The sequence below is a fragment of the Passer domesticus genome, chromosome 1, assembly GCF_036417665.1.
Source record: "Passer domesticus isolate bPasDom1 chromosome 1, bPasDom1.hap1, whole genome shotgun sequence".
NCBI classification, from domain to species: Eukaryota; Metazoa; Chordata; class Aves; order Passeriformes; family Passeridae; genus Passer; species Passer domesticus.
In genome coordinates, this window is record NC_087474.1 from 131157911 (window position 1) to 131177910 (window position 20000).

Here is a 20000-nt window from a genome sequence, read left to right on the forward strand (position 1 = left end):
TATGTTGGATTCACTGAAGCAGAAGAAGTGCTGAAACAGGTTGAAGCCTATTAGTTTCAGGTAGTCATATATCTTTTCCTTGTATGCTGATGACAGCAGCATACAAAGGAGGTTGTGTTATCCATAAAGACATATAGTTGTAGAAAAAATATCATTTTACATCTGAGTTCCTTTACACCCAAATTCACCCATACTGCAATTTGCTCTTTACATATTAAACATTTTTGAATTTATTTCCAAAAAAAAAAAATTATAGATGGCCCTTTCCATGCCAAGTCAGTTCAGAAGACTGACTTAAAGATTAAAGCTTCCTTTAAGTTTGCTTGTTGACGGGCTAAGGTCAGTACCCATCACAGTTTACAACCTCGGCTGCTCTTCAGTCACTTTATTTTTTGAGATCAAGAGACTGAGGGAAGGCCGATGATGACAAGGATGATGTTGAGCAAGAAGCTGTGTTGTGGTTTAAAATATATATTCCCCTTGGCTGGCTCTCTGACTTGGTCAAAACCATCTGCAGTGCAGTAAAGCCATGCTCCCAGGCTGTCACAAGTCCTTCTGTGCAGTCTCCTCAGGGGCTGGCCTGGACACTCCCCAGGAGAGGGGTGACGGCCACTTGCAGCCCACATTTCCTACCATACGCTTCGTCTAGGGGACAATATGATCCACTTCAGGGAATTTAGCAGCCCTCTCTTTTTTCTTAGGCTGGTCCATTTATAGTTGTTTAGGAAAGAATATGGTATTAAAGCTCCAGCCAAAAAAAAAAAAAAGAAAAGAGAAGAAAATGGAATCTAGAAAAAAAAATACTGAAGGGGGATTCTCAAAATTCCATCAGGATTAGCCACTCATAAGGGCCAAGTTTAATTAGGACAAACCTATATCCAGATGCCTACTGGGTGCACTACAAAAAACAGCATAATTGTTCTGCATTCCCGTGCCAGCAATTACACAAATAACTTTGCAGTAAGATTCATATAAAAACGAGGGCTGAAATACATGATTGCCTTTGTGCTTTGCAGAAAATAGTTTGTACTGTAAAACCCTGAATCTTTTGGAAAATTTTATTTTCCTAATCTAAATTAATTCTATATATGTAACATTCCAACCATCATCTTAATTTTCACTGAGCTGACAAGTATTTCTAATGACTGCATAACTGCTTCTGTATAATTGAATGTTAATTTGGGCTTTCTCATGGATTGAGTGTTGCAAGTCTTGCCAAAGAAATCTCAGGAAAACCAATAAATTAATCACAATACTAACAAGTTAGACAGGAAAGTGGTGTGACCCTTCTTTAGCATAGAATCTATTAGACAAGAAAGGATTAACATGTATTTAGTAACAGTGTGTTTGTGTAAGCTGTTGTGCTGCGTTGCTTACCTTATCTCAAGGAGAAGAGCTTTCAAAATGCGACTTGGCAATATGCAAGTTATATTTGTTGAATATTCATTCAGAATAGAAAAGCCTACTAATGCCTCATTTATATTGTCATTTAAATCTAGTGCCACTTTAGATTAATTATAATCCAAATTACAGCTCTATGCAGTGCAAGAATTAATATGGAATTTATCCAGATTAATACATTTGCATTGAAAATGTAATATGTCTCTGCCATGGCTAAGGGGAGCACTTTTTAATAAGGTAGTAAACATGAGGAAGGATGGAAATTAACCTTCATTATTGCAATGAAAATTATCCTTTCATTCTACTCTAATTAGAAAGAATACTCTACCAGTAATTATAATTTTAGAATTATTTTGAGTCTGAATAACATCATCTGATGTGTCAGAAGTCTTAAATTATGCAATCTTTATCAAATACAATGGTTTATAAATAAGAAAATAGTGGTTTTATCATGGCTTTTGCAGGATTTTTTTTTGTCACTAGTATATGTATTTTATTAACTTTCTCCTTCCTATTAGTCACACAAATATTTTTATTTTGGGGCTTCAGTGTTTATTACAAAGGTGATGACATTTGAATTGCAGTGAATAGTGTCATTTTTATATTAGCAATCCTACACAAGTTAAATAATTCTGTTACTGACAGGCAATCATTGCCTAGTCTATTTCATGGCACTTATTTATAATTAAACTTACTTTTTGAGCTAAATGTATTGAAATTGCATTATTCATCTAAAATAAGATGTGTATTTTATATTATAAAAAGAATTTCCGATGTGTTTCACAATTGCAAAAAAAAACCCACCAAACCTACAAATAATGTGTCTCAAGAATAAAAATTTAGTATTTAAAACGTGGATAACAACTGGATTTAGTCTTTTCCTACAACTGCCTGGTAAGAATGGCATGACAGTGGAAAGTATAGCTATGAAAAGAATGCACACAGTGTGCTCAAAACCAGGAGATTTTCTATTCTCTTTCCCTCCTCCTTTGATACCCTTTCTAGAAGACCATAGGTGTTTACAGCTTTTCCACCAAAGCTCCCTGAAACAGCAAATTGAGCATGGAAAGCAGAGCGATGATGCAGCGAGACAAGGAGCTGAGTGGTAGTACCTCGACCACTGGATAAAAAGTTGAACTCTGCTTTTGTCATGTGTGCTGTGGCTCTGGGACTCTGGTCTTCTCCATGTGCAGGGGCAAGTGATTCCTCTATGCCAGAGGGCAAAATCAACCACCCTTTTTCTTTTCTTTAAAGCTCACCGTAAGTCCCAGACTCAGTCACATTACTATTGGCCAGATGCAGCTTCAGTCATATAAGTAACAGTGCTTGAGGTTGAATGAATCCAGAGCCAAACGACAACAAAAACAACAAAGCCTCTGTAAACTTTGACAGTTTATATAAATACCATAGTAAACATTGTAAAAAGCTGTGCTTTGTTATGCATTTATTGACCCCAGCACAGTGTTTTATAACTCCACTGTTTTATTATATTAACCGCAAAAGAAATTTAACCAAAAAACCCCCCTTGTTTTTATAGAAACAAGAACTATGTGTTTCATGATTATTATAGGCCCTTTGAAGTAATTAAGTTATTCCATCCTGTGGTGGAAGATGATGTGTAATATTAACCTTGTGTGTGCCCAGGCGCACACAGAGTACACTTCAAGATAAATTTCACTAGCAGTGCCAAAACACAGATGCATTTTCACAAGTAAATTTTGAAGGAGAACTTGGTTTGTAATTTCTGTAACAACCAGTTGAAAACAATCTAGTGTGATGAAGGGAAGGCAGAACTTTTTCATTTTGTTTTTAAATTCAGCTGCTTCCAGTATAACAATGTCCGTTTACATCAACTGAGATTCTGGCCCAATTGTCTTTAAAAAGGATATTTTAAAAGTGACATATTGTAAAGAAAGAAACAGTAGAGATGTTTCTGACAGTTGGAAATAAAATGAGGTTAATAATTTGAATCTGTTGTTCTAAAACCTAAGAAACAACCTTTCTCTCTTAATATAGTATGTCACTTTTTTACTTCCCATAATTCTCACAGTTAAGATACTTAAATAATATGTAAACACAGATAGACAAGGGAATACTCTATTTATAGTCATAAAGCAAAGTGAGTAATAAAATGGTGCTTTATGTGATTTCATCACTTAGATTTTACCTTTAAACATAGGTAGTCCTTTGGGTTGTTGGCCCAACAGTGACTGAGCAGTCTAAAAGAGGCCTCCGAAATCTGTTCCTGAGAGTACAAAAATTCAGGGGGGTCCAAAAAGAGACTTATTCAGATGATAAACAAATGGTGATGAATTGAATATATATGATGAAAAAAGGGACTTTTTCAGATGATAAACATATGATGATGAATTGATGAATATATAAATAGGGAAATATGGCAGGAATAAGCTTTAATTTGAACTAGAACATGCAAAAATTACTGGCCTAAATTGCATCAAAAGAAATAATTAACAGCTTAGGAATGAAAGTCAAAGTGTGGGGAAATCACCATTAAGGTGTAAGTCATAAAATATGTTTTATGCTTGTTGGTTTGGATTTTTTAAAGCACCCTTCAGAAAATGCCCCTGTATGATTCAGTTTTCAATTAGTTATTATTTTACCATGAGGATTTGGTGTTTAGCTTGAAAACTGCTCTCTTATTCTGCTTCTCTTTAATGTTGTCTTTGTAAGATCAAATAATGCATAAAGTCTATATGAAAATAATGATAATAAAAAGTTTTTGAATTTGTGTTTTCTTTGTTTTTGTTTACTTTGTTGCCAAAATGTCCATGACCTTATTTTTAAATTAATCCTAGGTTATTGTGCAATGAGGTGCAATTTGTTCATTTATATGAACCTTATGTGGATTGAAAAAAATCAAGATAAATCTTCATGCACAGCATACAATCAGATTACCCCTGGACTATATATTTACGTTGGGTCTGATAGCAATCAATGGTTTAGCTTCATTGCATTTCAAGATGTATTTGCACCCAGTGTCCAGTGATAGTGTCCTCACCCTGGAAATAATTTAGTTGCAAATTGACTGGAAGATGGTGAAAATTGAAAGTTAAAATTAGAAATACTCATAATAAACAGCAGAAAAAAGGTCAGATGATGCCGCACTATGATGAGATTGGAATGGTTGGTAAATGAGGTTTTGTGTTTGTCGTGAGATGTATGTGACATGCCTACCCAATGCTCTTGTAATATCCAGCCTAGCAGAAGAGATTATCTGGCAAATTGACGCTGGAAAGAATTTTCTGATGGACTGGGAAATTAGAATTGCACTCTTTTCTTTGATGTGTGCAAGACTGGGCCACATTACACAGCTAGCTCAGGCATAATATTAAATATAGTATTTAATACTTAATAGTACAACTATCTATAGTAAACAATTATATTCTGGTTTTGATCACAAATGCCAGACTATAAAAATTCACAGTGTAAACATCTAAAGCAATCCCAAATGACTGATCTTTGTATATAATTAATATTAAGTTAGCTCTGAAATCCTATTCTCCACAGTATTTCTTTTAAAGCCTCGCTATATTTAGCTTCAGAATAGTAACCAGGCAGGAGTTATCAAAACAGCACAATAATCATATTGCTCAGACAGTTTAGAAAAGAGAGAGGGTAATTAAACAGCAGCAAATTAATTATTTGGAAAACAGGCTTTTTAAGCAAAAGCTGATTTGTTTTAATGTAATAGACAAATTCATACTGAGCTGCTAAAGAAAGAACATTATTGATTAATCTTTAAAGGCAACCTAGGGTTATCTAAACAGTAGAGAAGAGTCCATTTTTAAATGTATTTATAGAGTATAAAGAATAAAAGTGTATTTTCACCTTTGTGCTTACCAGACTTGTTTTATTCATCTTTATTTTTTTCTCAGTGTTTAAAAAACAAGCAAGCAAACAAAAAAAAGACCCTCAAAGACAATACAGACCTTTGAAGTCAGAGCCTCTTTGTAAACCAAGATATTTTTAAGCTTAAAACATGTTCTCAAAAATTATGTTTTCAAAACAGGAATAGTCACACCAGAGAAGGAACCAAAAGCGAATACTGTGGTAGGGACACAACAGCTTCTTCTGGCAAAAGAAGAGGATGGCGCAGCTAAAAAATCAAAGCCTCCAGAGGACAATAAATTTTGTCATGAGCAGGTAAAAGGAAATGTAACAATTTAATTGCATTCTAGAACTCTTTTTCAAATAACTCAAGAATGAAACAGAGATGATATGCTGTTAAAATAGCTATATCAGCAAGTTATAAAAAGCACATTGACTAATAGCCTGCATCTTAACTTGATTTTTTTTCAGTTCTATCAATGTCCTTATTGTAACTACAATGGTAGGGACCCAAATCGTATCCAGATGCATGTCCTGTCACAGCATTCAATGCAACCTGTTATCTGCTGCCCCCTCTGCCAAGATGTCCTCAGCAACAAAATGCATCTCCAGCTTCATTTGACCCATCTGCACAGTGTGTCCCCTGACTGTGTGGAGAAACTGCTCATGACAGTAAGTGCTCCAAATACTGATGCACATGCTACACAAACATTCTTGGGCCTTGTGGGCAATGTATTTGTTGTGACATAGTGTTCAGGAAGCCTGAGGAGAGGAGTGGGTCAGAACTCTTGGGTTCCCTTGTTAGCTCAGCCAGTGACTGCTGTCCCTTGGGAAAATGGCTGAAGGTGGATTTCACAGGTGCAAAAAGCCTTTGGTTCCTCACTGACATTAACCTTAGAAAAGTTAAGCTAGTTGATATCTCTAAGTGCATACGTGAAAATTTGGTCTAATAATATCCAGGGGTCAGAAGTATTGTGACTTCTGTTTGTAAAGTAATAGGAACTCCCTGAAGAATTTAGTTCCCAAACATAGAAGGATTCCTGTGTATATCTCTACTGCACATTACATTACATGAAATTCACTGTAAAACAGCAGTTCAAATATCCTTTCAAAACAATGTCAGTAAAACACAATCAGCTCTTGTACTTATTTGTTATTACAGCATAAATTCAGTTAGAAAACAGACCTCCTAAGACAAACTGGCTCTGGTTTTGTTGCCTTCTTAGATGGAAATGTACTTGGAAATCTCAGTGATCCAACTCCTTAAGTATTTACATCTGTATTCATAGATGACTCCTTCATGTATATAGGTGTGGTTGTAAATCCACCAGCTCATTCCCAACTAAAGTGGTAAAAATATTAGAAAGAATTGAGGCCTCTTGACTGAAGGTCTAGAGTTCCTTGTGTTTAGAGCTGAGGGGCAAATACACACTTGGGGAACTTCTTTCCTTTTCCTTGGTTTTCTAGAAATTATAGCTCTGACAGACCATGTAGTTTTGGCCTGCTGGAAGGAAAATGCAGAAGTTTAACTTTCACAGACCCTTTTATGAAAATGGAAAAATATGGAAAATCTGCCCCTTCCATATTGAGCAGCACTAGCTTTCTTCTCAAGTCCTTCCTGATTCCCTATGCTGATAATGAAGCAACTTTGAAATCTTTCCTCATCAGGTGCTGGGGAGTTGTCCCTGTGTTTCTGAGGGGGAAAGAACCCCAGTGTTTCCCAGGGAAAAGATTGTAAAACATAACCTTAATAATTGGAATTGTCATCATTGCTAACACTAATATTCTCTGTCCATAACTAAACCATCTGACAAAAAAGTAAATACCATTTATAGCAAATTTTTTCCCTCTGAGACATTTACAGTTCTCTACATAATTTTTTTTAAAGACCTTCCCTACCAAGTAAACTCAAAATCATTAGTCCTGTGAGAGGATGCTATTAATGCTGTGTTTAAATCACAAATATACTAAACCCGGGTGGCTTTTTTTTTTAAACATCTAGAATATTTTTTCCAAGAGGCAATTTGTGTATATGTATGCGTATATATATGTCATTCTTATGCATCCAGTGTTAGAGAAACAAAAGATATTTCTACTCATATCTCATAATGAATGTAGCTTTCATTATTTATTTACAGCTCAAAAATCTCTTCTGTGGATAATCTTTTTACCTCTGTATGAAGGAAGTCCTATCCTTCTGTTAGAGATGAGGAGCTGCAGCACCGTCTGTATTGATTTACCCAAGATTATTTATACATAATCTGGTAGTGCAGGAGCTTGAACTTAAACTTGCTAAGTCTTAATAGGACAGTCCTGTATTTCTGATATAGATTTGTTTTAAAGATCAAAGTAAAATAAAAACATTAAATGTTGAGCAAGTTGATATTCATATCAACTTAGCTAAACTGAGTACTACTAGACTAAGAGTAGATCCTTTAAAGATTTCTGTCTATAATTTGAAAGCGTAACTCAACAGACAAAGCAATCTGAAGATGATACAAAAAGTATCTGAAGTCAAGAAAGAGAAAAAAATCTAATTTTAAATAGAAATAAATTACGTCCCTATTGAAATAAACATAATTTTCTTTTAAAGATAATGGAATGTCCACCATTTGTGTAAAAAAAAATACAGGTGAAGAAAAGTGGGAATGCCCTTAGTGAAAGACTGACTGGTGACCACATCTCAACATGATCTCTGTCTTTGGAGGATATCCTAGGAGAATTCCTCTGACAAATCCAATGACCCTGGCAAAGTCAGCAAAACCTTCCTTGTGGTGATACTGAGACCAATGAAATATTGAGTGCATGTAGTTCTATAGCATCCCCTTATTGTGAATTATTTTGAGTTGATTCTCCACCAAGACACAGATGATGCTCTGGGTTATGATCTGTCAGAAACCATAATCAAGGACTGAATCAGGATCTTGTTTCTGACAGTCATCCAGATATGGTAGATCTTTTGAATTATAATTTCATACTGTTGTATACTATTAAATAGTGGGACTTTTTCTGTAATAATACCATATTCTTGGTTTTTAAAGGTTCCTGTACCAGATGTCATGATGCCCAATAGTATGCTATTGCCAGCAACTGCTTCAGAGAAATCTGAACGTGACACACCTGCAACCATTACAGCTGAGGGATCTGGGAAATATCCAGGTATGCAAGAAAAAGCCCAGACATGTAAAAGCTAGGCATGGGCAATTTAGAAATAAAACTACTCGTTACTTAGTAAAGGGAATCTTTGTCTGGCTTGCTTATAGCCACAGAGATTTAAAAAAAAAAAAAAAAGTAGCAAGGGGTCTGAATTTGGCTGAGTTGGCAGGAAGCACATGTATGCCAGACTCCTTGCTTTTGGTGGAGGCAAAATCAAACAGCAGTGCCTAGCCACTTTGAGAGCAAGAATTTCCTTGTTTAACCAGCAAATAAGACTCAGTCCCAAAAGAAAGTGGAGCTTTCACCATCAATGGGGAATATTAGGTAAGTGATTTTGTCTTAATTTCCAGTAGCAGGTTTCTGATCCTGGACACTTACTGTATTATGCACTGGGAAGTTTTGCTAGTTGTCACAGCATGCTGCTCCCTCTTTTCTCTGACCACTATCATCCTCTTTTTAATCATCTGTCCTATCTGTTGTCCTCATTGTTCTACTCTTTCCCTCTTTCCTATTCTTTATTTCCTTTTCTTGTTTGGATCTCCCATTGTGCCAATCAACTTCTACCTTCTGGCAAAGAAAAGCCCAAAAGCCCTATGCCACTGCTCAGCAAAATGCCATTGCCAATCTGATCATTGTGTATGGGTTTTATTCCTTTTTTTAAACTCCTGTTTGTCCTGCCCACTTTATTTTCTGAGACAAGGACAGGTTGTTGAATTTTACTAAGCTGACACATGGCATACTAGGTGCCTTTCTTGATTTCTGATGAAAAAATAAATTAAAATTAATACTGTGTGCTTTCTCTTGTACTTGTGTAAAAGACACTTCACTTTCTCCAACTAGGTGAAAGTCCTGTGGATGAGAAAAGTACCCCTGGGATCGATGAATCAAAAACTGGAGTGGAAATCAAGACTGAGGAACAGAAGCCACCTAAGGAATCTGCTGAAACACCAGATTGGAATAAGAGCAGCAGTAAAGATATAAAGACCACTGACTCTATGACAGACCAGCTAAGTGAGCAGCAGAAGAAGCAACAGCTGTCTGTTTCTGACCGCCATGTCTATAAGTACCGCTGTAACCATTGTAGCTTGGCCTTTAAGACTATGCAGAAGCTTCAGATACATTCCCAGTACCATGCTATCCGGGCAGCTACCATGTGTAGCCTTTGCCAACGTAGCTTCCGTACATTCCAGGCTTTAAAAAAACACTTGGAAGCAGGCCACCCTGAACTCAATGAAGCTGAACTTCAGCAGCTGTGTGCATCTTTACCTGTCAATGGTGAACTGTGGGGAGAAAGTGAAAGTATGGCACAAGACGATCATGCACTAGAACAGGAAATAGAAAGAGATTATGAGATGGACCAGGAAGGTAAAGCAAGTCCTGTAGGAAGTGATAGTAGCTCTATTCCAGATGATATGGGCTCGGAACCAAAGCGGACCTTACCTTTTAGAAAAGGGCCAAATTTTACTATGGAAAAATTTCTAGATCCATCTCGCCCATACAAGTGTACGGTGTGTAAAGAGTCTTTCACCCAAAAGAACATTCTCTTGGTCCACTATAACTCTGTGTCCCATCTGCATAAACTCAAAAAGGTTTTGCAGGAAGCGTCAAGTCCTGTCCCTCAAGAAACCAACAGCAGCACTGACAACAAACCCTACAAGTGCAGCATTTGTAATGTTGCGTATAGCCAAAGTTCTACATTGGAAATCCATATGAGATCTGTGCTTCATCAGACAAAGGCAAGGGCTGCAAAGCTAGAACCAAGTGGTAATATAAGTAGCGGTAATAGTGTAGCAGGGAATGTGAACAGCCCCAGCCAAGGAATGCTAGAATCTGTGACCTTACCAGCAGTTAACAGCAAAGAAACACATTTAGATGCCAAAGAATTAAATAAAAAGCAAGCTTCTGAATTAATTTCTGCTCAGCCTACACATCACCCACCCCAGTCACCAGCACAACTTCAAATGCAACTACAGCACGAACTGCAACAACAAGCTGCGTTCTTTCAACCGCAGTTTCTAAATCCAGCTTTTTTGCCTCACTTTCCAATGACACCAGAAGCACTGCTCCAATTTCAACAGCCTCAGTTCCTTTTCCCATTCTATATACCTGGGACAGAATTTAGCTTAAGCCCAGATCTGGGTTTGCCTGGTTCTGCCACGTTTGGTATGCCTGGGATGGCTGGTATGACAGGATCACTGCTTGAAGATTTGAAGCAGCAGATACAAACTCAGCACCATGTTGGCCAAACCCAGCTACAGATCCTGCAGCAACAGGCGCAGCAGTATCAGTCCACCCAACCCCAACTTCAGTCCCAAAAGCAGCAGCAGCAAAGTAGTAAGCTGATGAAAGCAGAGCAAAATACCTTAGTAAGTACAGACTGCCAGCTGATAAAGGATATGCCATCATATAAGGAGTCAGAAGAAATTTCTGAAAAACACGAGAAGCCAAAGCAAGAATTTACTAATGAGAATGAAGGACTAAAAGAAAACAAAGATATGAAGAAGCCAAAATCCTCAGAACCAGCCATCCCACCACCCAGAATAGCTTCTGGAGCAAGGGGGAATGCAGCCAAGGCTTTGCTGGAGAACTTTGGGTTTGAGTTAGTTATCCAATACAATGAGAACAGACAGAAAGTGCAGAAAAAAAGCAAGACTGGGGATGGTGAAAACACAGACAAACTGGAGTGTGGAACCTGCAGTAAGCTTTTTTCCAACATTCTTATTTTGAAGAGTCATCAAGAACACGTGCACGGACATTTTTTTCCATATGGAGCATTAGAAAAATTTGCCCGACAGTACAGGGAGGCGTATGACAAACTTTATCCAATTTCTCCATCTTCTCCAGAAACGCCACCGCCTCCACCACCACCTCCGCCACCACCTCCTCCTCCTCCTCCTCCAACTCCTTCTCAGCCTTCTTCAGCTGGAGCTGGAAAAATTCAAAACACAGCTCCCACACCTTTGCAGGCCCCACCACCTACACCTCCACCACCGCCTCCTCCACCACCACCTCCACCTCCTCCACCACCACCATCAGCCCCACCTCAAGTCCAGCTTCCCGTTTCACTTGATCTCCCACTTTTCCCTCCAATTATGATGCAGCCAGTGCAACACCCTGCCCTGCCTCCTCAGCTTGCCCTCCAGCTGCCACCAATGGATACTTTATCTGCCGATCTTACGCAGCTTTGCCAGCAGCAGCTGGGATTAGATCCCAATTTCCTGCGGCACTCTCAGTTCAAGCGTCCACGTACAAGAATCACAGATGACCAGTTAAAAATCTTGCGGGCTTATTTCGATATTAACAATTCTCCAAGTGAAGAGCAGATCCAAGAAATGGCTGAGAAATCTGGTCTTTCACAGAAAGTTATCAAGCACTGGTTTCGAAATACGCTGTTTAAAGAACGACAGAGAAATAAGGATTCACCATATAATTTCAGCAATCCTCCTATAACAGTATTGGAAGATATCAGAATAGATCCTCAACCATCAGCTGTAGAACCCTACAAGTCTGATGCATCTTTCAGCAAGAGGTCATCCAGGACTCGGTTTACTGACTACCAGCTTCGTGTCCTCCAAGACTTCTTTGACACAAATGCTTATCCAAAGGATGATGAAATTGAACAGCTTTCGACTGTACTTAACCTACCTACTCGAGTTATTGTTGTATGGTTCCAAAATGCACGACAAAAAGCTCGCAAAAGTTATGAAAATCAAGCTGAAACTAAAGACAATGAGAAAAGGGAACTGACGAATGAGCGCTACATCCGAACCAGTAACATGCAGTATCAGTGCAAAAAGTGCAGTGTGGTTTTTCCCAGGATCTTTGATTTAATTACACACCAGAAAAAACAGTGTTATAAAGATGAAGATGATGATGCTCAAGATGAAAGCCAAACTGAAGACTCTATGGATGCCTCTGATCAAACAGTGTATAAGAACTGTACAGTTTCTGGCCAAAATGACTCGTCAAAAAGCTTGACAGTCACAGCAGCAAGCTCTGGCTCTGGTTCTAGTACTCCTTTGATTCCATCACCCAAACCAGAACCTGAGAAGGCTTCTCCTAAACCAGAGTCCACAGAAAAACCAAAACAAAATGAAACCACCTCTAAACAAACAGATACACCTTCCCAAAGCACCAAACCAGTACAGTCTACTCCAGTAACAACTTCTGACCCTCAGCCCTCAGCTTCTCAACCGCCACAACAAAAGCAACCCCAGATTGTAGGGAGACCTCCTTCTGCATCACAAAATACACCTGTTCCTTCCAGTCCTTTGCCAATTTCAATGACTTCTCTACAGAACAGTCTACCTCCTCAGTTATTACAGTATCAGTGTGATCAGTGTACAGTTGCCTTTCCAACTCTAGAACTTTGGCAAGAGCACCAGCACATGCATTTCCTAGCAGCTCAAAACCAATTTCTTCACTCACAGTTTTTAGAAAGACCAATGGATATGCCGTACATGATATTTGACCCAAATAATCCTTTGATGACTGGACAGTTACTTAACAGTTCTCTTGCTCAGATGCCACCACAAACTGGGTCATCACATACAGCACACCCTGCTACAGTTTCTGGTTCCCTGAAACGGAAACTAGATGATAAAGAGGACAATAACTGTAGTGAGAAGGAGGGAGGAAACAGTGGAGAAGATCAACATCGTGATAAGCGTTTAAGAACTACAATTACTCCAGAGCAGCTGGAAATACTCTATGAAAAGTACCTGCTAGATTCCAATCCCACCAGAAAGATGCTAGATCATATTGCACGTGAAGTGGGACTGAAAAAGAGAGTCGTACAAGTCTGGTTTCAGAACACAAGAGCCCGGGAAAGAAAGGGACAATTTCGTGCAGTTGGTCCAGCCCAGTCACATAAAAGATGTCCTTTTTGTCGAGCTCTGTTTAAAGCAAAATCTGCTTTAGAAAGTCACATCCGCTCCCGACATTGGAACGAAGGAAAACAGGCCGGCTACAGTTTGCCTCCAAGTCCTTTGATATCAAATGAAGATGGAGGAGAAAGTCCACAAAAGTACATATTTTTTGATTATCCATCGCTATCATTAGCAAAAACTGAATTATCAAGCGAAAATGAATTAGCCTCCACTGTATCAACCCCTGTTAGCAAAACTGCAGAAATGTCACCGAAGAACCTTTTAAGTCCTTCTTCTTTTAAAGCAGAGTCTAGTGAGGATATAGAAAATTTGAATGCCCCTCCTGCTGACTCTGGATATGATCAAAACAAGACTGACTTTGATGAGACTTCATCAATTAATACAGCAATTAGTGATGCCACAACAGGGGATGAGGGTAACAATGAAATGGAAAGCACAACTGGCAGTTCAGGGGATGCAAAACCTGCATCACCCCCCAAAGAACCAAAACCGCTTGTGAATGACACATTACCAAAAGCAGCAACTACACCTACAAATGAGAATACTGATGATAAATTTCTCTTTTCCCTAACAAGCCCTTCAATACACTTCAGTGAAAAAGATGGCGACCATGACCAAAGTTACTACATTACTGATGACCCTGATGATAATGCCGACCGCAGTGAAACTTCAAGCATAGCTGATCCAAGTTCACCGAACCCATTTGGAGCTAGCAATCCCTTTAAATCCAAAAACAGTGATCGGCCAGGCCACAAACGTTTCCGAACACAAATGAGTAACCTTCAGCTTAAAGTTCTCAAGGCTTGCTTTAGTGACTACCGGACTCCAACCATGCAGGAATGTGAAATGCTAGGGAATGAGATTGGTCTGCCCAAACGTGTGGTTCAGGTCTGGTTTCAGAATGCCCGGGCTAAAGAAAAGAAGTTCAAAATTAACATAGGGAAGCCATTCATGATAAATCAGACTGGACCTGATGGGACAAAGCCAGAATGTTCTCTATGTGGCGTGAAATATTCTGCACGTTTGTCCATAAGAGATCATATCTTCTCCAAACAACATATTACTAAAGTGAGAGAAACTGTGGGAAGTCAGCTAGATCGGGAGAAAGATTATTTAGCTCCTACAACAGTTCGACAGCTGATGGCACAGCAAGAATTGGATCGCATAAAGAAGGCTACTGATGTGCTAGGATTAACAGTACAGCAGCCAGGCATGATGGACAGCAGTTCTCTTCATGGGATCAGTTTGCCAGCAGCTTATCCAGGACTCCCTGGCCTTCCTCCTGTTCTTCTGCCTGGAATGAATGGTCCATCCTCCTTACCTGGATTTCCACAAAGTTCAAACAGTAAGTCTATAAGGGGATGATTTTCTCGTTTTATTAATTTGATCATCTTGCACAGTCACCATCCCCTTCTAAGACAAAGGATATTATGCATTCATATCGTGCTTGTTAGCCTTGTGTGAATAGCTAATAAGTATGGGGTATACTCAGTGCATTTCTCCAATGATGCTGAAGCCTGGATGATACATCTGACTTCTCAAAAAAAAAAAAAAAAAGCGAGAGAAATGTTTTTAGCCAATACCAGGTTTTTCTGACAAAAGAAATAGAAATATATAATTGTTATACCTATTTGTTTTGAATGATACTCCTTTAGTCAAAACATGGGTTAGAATTTTGTATGTAATTTTTTGTATGCAAATATTTGATGTAATATCTCATTAAGCACAAAATAGATTCTTACATTGTCAATTCATCGGGATATTGGTTCATCCCTTAGATCACTCCAACCTGTTGTTTAATCCAGAATAAATATTTAATATAAATGCTGCCCAGGACCCTCTGTTATATTTCTGAATAACTGCCTGCTGAATAAAAAAGGATTTGTGGAAGGTGATTTGTAAAGGCAGTTTCAATTGTAATCCAAATTCCAGTTTATAAAGTCATTACAGACATGTACCTATTCATTTGGGCTTGCACTTTTAACAGAACACCTAACTCACTTTACTGACAGTTTTGACTCTCATGTGACTCTGGGTTTTGCTCACATTGGAAAGCACTCCCTCTTGCAATAAGTTTTACTGATGTTAAGGAACCAAGTTTTCTGTGGCTGGGTTTTTTTAGTCCTCAAAGAATGAACCTAATGTGTTTCTTGAAGTGGGCTCCAGCTTCACACTCTAGGTTCATTTGACTGCTGCCTTGCAGACTGAAGCTCTCACAGTCATCTAATTTTGCATATTCATATCAAACGTGCGCAGCAGAGTTAGGAAGCTACTTAAGACCCCTCACCTCATTTTATCCAGTAATCCCGCTTGCTGTTGATCTCTAAACTTTGCTTTAGAAAGCAACACACTTTGGCATGTAAAATAAAGTCTTAAACACCAGAGTTATTAGACATACTGAGACTGTAGCAATGTCTTCTCTACTACCCAGGTCTACTTTGATTGATGATGATCATGTTATTGTTTCCCTAAGTGGTGGTCAAAGCATCTTGTTTTTCTCTTCATTGGATCAGAGAGGCTTTCCTTCCACAATGGAGTCTCTGGCTGAGTGCCCTCTGGCTTTTGTCAAACAGTTATTGGCACAGAGATTGCATATAAAGGAAATATAAAGGTGCTGTATTTCCTTCTTAATGGCATACAGTGTCCTGGTCCTAAAATGGCTGGTTGTTGTTCATTAAAATTATAGATATGGTTTCTCTATATAACTTTGCTAAATAGCTTTGGCTAAGTTGATCTTCAGGTAAAAAAGGCTTCAGAAAACTCAGGATTTGTCTACATGGCTCAAAAAATTTTGCTAGATATATATTCTTTTATTTCAATACTGGGAAATTCCCATGCAAAGTGTGTCTGGGGAATGGTCGTGAACCCATGGACCCACCCTCTAAGCTGTGCTCAGGAGTTGTTTAGGAGGAGCTAGTTGGCCTAGGCCAAAACAGTGTCCACAACGCTTCTATCTATTTAAATTTACAGAAGGTTTTCTCTCAGTGTCTAGGAATGTTCCCTCATGCTCTTTAACTCACTGGTACCATTGTAGCCTCAAAGTCTGTAAATTGTTCTGTTAATAATACAGAATGCGTTATTAGAGGCCGACTGTTCCATAACAATTCCATATTCAGATTTTCTAATTTCCACCAAACACCTCTTCTTTGATATCGTGCACAGTGCACTGCCAATTGAGATGGATTTTTACCCTCTTTCATCTTTCATTTTCTTAAGGTTAATTAGCCCATTGTGGGCAAAGCCCACTGTGTAAACCAGCTACTAGAATCTTGTTGTTAACTTCCTCTTCTGCCATATGCTAAACAGCCCCTACATCCCCCTTTTGTTGCCTGGAAAATACTTGCATACATAAATCTCCATTCCCTAATGATACATAATGGAGCAGTGATAGTGAGTGGAAAGAAAAAAAATAAGAAGGATTATTTTAATCATTCATCATAGAAAAACAGTAACGTACTTAGATGTGCTCCAGTATATGCTCAACACTAGTATTTTCTGCACCTAATTAACCCATTTCTATTTTCTTCCATACCCTGCTCTGTCTGCTAGCTCACATTCATATTTGATGCTAGGAACCATTTAACAAGTATCTTCTTGGAGGCAAGCTTCCAAGCAAGCTTTTCCTTGGCTACAGTTCTTCTTGCAGCATGTATATTTTCAGCGAGCAGGACAATTGCTCTGCATCCTTCTTTGCATGAAGGATTTGCTGAAGCTTCCTGACGACTCACTGTCTTACAGTTCAAGTCTACTTCTTGTGAATTCCTCTGCAAGTGTGTAATTTCTTCTCTCTAGGACTCAAACTCAAAAATACACTTCGGAAGAAGCCTCACTGGGATCCCTTATATTGATTGAAGTATTTACTTGTTTTTACTGATTCTTACGGGGTTGATAACTGTAGCAAAGCCCATCCATTCTGTCCTACATATTTGTTTAAGGGACAATGTTAACATCAGTTAACTTTGAAAGAATGTGTTTACTCAGACAGGCATTGAAACATAATTGTAAACATCATACTTAAAATTCTTCTTTGTGATTCACTTTCCTCATTCTAGACAGAGAAGTAGCACTGATTAGTTTCACTGGTTATTACAAGTTTATAAGGGATTTCACTTTCATGTTTGACCATCCAGTATTTTTTATGGATTTCCAAAATACAGAAAACCAAGCTAAATTTTGCAAAGTATTATGGTTTTTTAAGAGCAGTATTTGCTTTCACAAAAGGTTTGAAATGGAGCCCATGAAAATAATGCTAATTCGCAAAAGATGGAATGATTCAAACTACAGTTCATTCTATCTTCTTTATGTAGTGCTTAAGCTAGATTATTACTTGTGAATATTAAGTTTTGCAAAACAAGATAAGTTCATTTCTGAATAAAAGGATATATTAACTTTAAATTCGGTTGTTTTGTTCTTAAACAAGTGGGTTTTAATGTCAGAATTATCGTGTGGTTCTGAGATTATGTGTCACAATCCTCTCACCCGTGGGATATATTTTTCTAGATAATGTAATTTTACCATCTTATAGGCATCAAATGCTGAGCAAGGTCTGAAAATTACTGCAGTGTTTGCTCAGCATAGTTTCTAATAAGTTGTTATTTGGTGGAATTCTAATTCATACAGAATTTTAGTTTCAGCTCATCTTTGTTCTTCAAGCTTCTTCTTATTTTCTAGGTGACTGTAGATAGAAGAGTTCACCTGCTGTTTTCAGCTGTTCTTAAAATTCACATTCACTTTTTCCTTAGCTTTGTGTTTTGCCTATGATCCCTTACAGAAAGCTAGTGCTTCATCTTGCTTCTAGCTATTGATACTGATTCTATGAACCTTTTAATGTCATCATCATTACCATAGGTTCTTTGCACATCACTTAAGCTTTGGCTGCCTTGAAGATTCACAGCAGCTTTTTCCAAGAATGCACACATCACTGGGTAATATGTACTTAGTGGGTTTTGAAATCTTATCAAGAGAGAAATTTGATTCAGCAGCAATGGCTTTTGTTAGTGCATTAAATTCTGTTCTCTCTTTGCTTTTGGCCCATTGGTAGCAGTTTCATTTTTATATTTTTAGCCCTCCCATTCCTCCAAGTGAAAAAGAAGTCTCTCCTCTTTGATAGTCACTTAAAATAATTATAAGGATTAGAATATTTGCTCATGATTAGTACATTTTCTACTCTGTATCTCTTGTGTCTGCAAATCAAGCATTAGTTTCATCAGTTTTTTAAATTTAGTTTTGGAAACACTAATTCCACATTTACCTTCCAAAAAAACAAGTGGATTGCACTGTTCTAAAGCAATCTGTCTGGATATTTCACTGAATTATGTGTATTTCAACTAAATTCCAAAGAATATCTGGAAAATGGAATAGATCTTACCTGTTCTAGGCATCCTTACTGGGATTAGACTGAAGACATCAAAATGTACAAGGGTTGAAGAGGTTGAGAATAAAATGAAATTGGAAAAAATCCTAAGTAGGTGGCAAGCCTAAATAACCATGACAAAGCTGGGGCAACAGTTCACATTAACTGGATCAATCATGTGTTTTCCATCTACACTCTTTATAATTTCATATATTTTCAGCAGGCTCCACACACAATTGCCTGTTACTTCCTGTTGGAAGCATAGGAGCAAGTAATAGCATCTTCAATGTTATTCTGCATTAACTCTGGCAATTACCTACTTTTTAATTATAGCTGTTGTGACTTGTTTCACTGTACTATCTAATTCGTGCTCACAATGCATTTTAACTCCTTAGTGTTTAAATAGGACTAATGACACAGTGACAAACATTAAATGGCCTCTTTGTTAAATCTGATAATTATTCTTTTTGAATCCTAATTGCTTGATTCTTAAGTAGCACTAAGCACCTGGATATTGATGATTTAAACATTATTCTTGTTCACTCCATTAGTGCTTCCTTGTGGCTAATACCTATCTAGCCTCCATTACAGAGCCTGCATTTATTGTTCTCTTATCCATGCACTAGTAGACTGTTCCTGACATAACTTCACTTTTATAGTTCCGTGTGCATGACGCACTTTGTGTGCTCTTTTCTCTAGAAAACTGACTTGCCTGAAAAAATGACAATGGGTGTAATGTACAGCCTCTTACAGTCAGTCACCTTTTCTACCCTGTGCCATCATTTAATTTTCTGACTAACTATACATCTCACAGGAGTTGATTTTTAATAGACTGTTACCAGCCACTGCACTATATCTAGTACTTGAAACAGAAAAGATTTCTTCCATTAAGTTATGAGGTATACTTCTTGTGTGTGTGCACCCTCCACACAGAACCAGTCCATCCTTAGGTTGCTTTCTCTAATGAGGTGGAGGACGTCATGCCTGCGTGCTTCAAGTAAACCAAGAACAGCAGAGTTCCTGTGTTAAAGTACTTTAGTGCTATTACGCTTATTTCCCAGCAAAGACTGCATTGACCTGATTGTTGTGGTAAAGAAAGCTCAACTCTCAAAAATGAAAATGTAAGCTGTGTGGTGTCCCAGTAATGAATAGCATTGACCTGATTGCTGCTAGTTTTTTGAATGGTCATTTCCTGTTGATATTTACTTACCTAAACATCTTTCTTTATTATTATTGCATTTCCCCCCAGCAATTTGGATAAAGACTCCTTTTTATTTGAGATCTAATTACTTGTAGTGAGCACCATAATTACCAGGTTTCTTAGGTGAAGGATGTGTGGGTTATATCATCCC

General features: G+C 38.0%; 1 protein-coding gene across 4 annotated transcripts in view; it reads left to right on the plus strand.

Annotated features, from left to right (window-relative positions):
- Window positions 1–20000, plus strand: part of ZFHX4 (zinc finger homeobox 4) — a 149779-nt gene that overhangs the window by 125101 nt on the left and 4678 nt on the right. For all 4 annotated transcript variants that reach the window (XM_064389743.1, XM_064389764.1, XM_064389761.1 and 1 more), the window contains exons 6-9: window positions 5432–5565; window positions 5722–5922; window positions 8292–8409; window positions 9247–14640. In XM_064389743.1, the coding sequence (XP_064245813.1) occupies window positions 5432–5565; window positions 5722–5922; window positions 8292–8409; window positions 9247–14640 (5847 nt within the window). The remainder of the gene's footprint in view (window positions 1–5431; window positions 5566–5721; window positions 5923–8291; window positions 8410–9246; window positions 14641–20000) is intronic.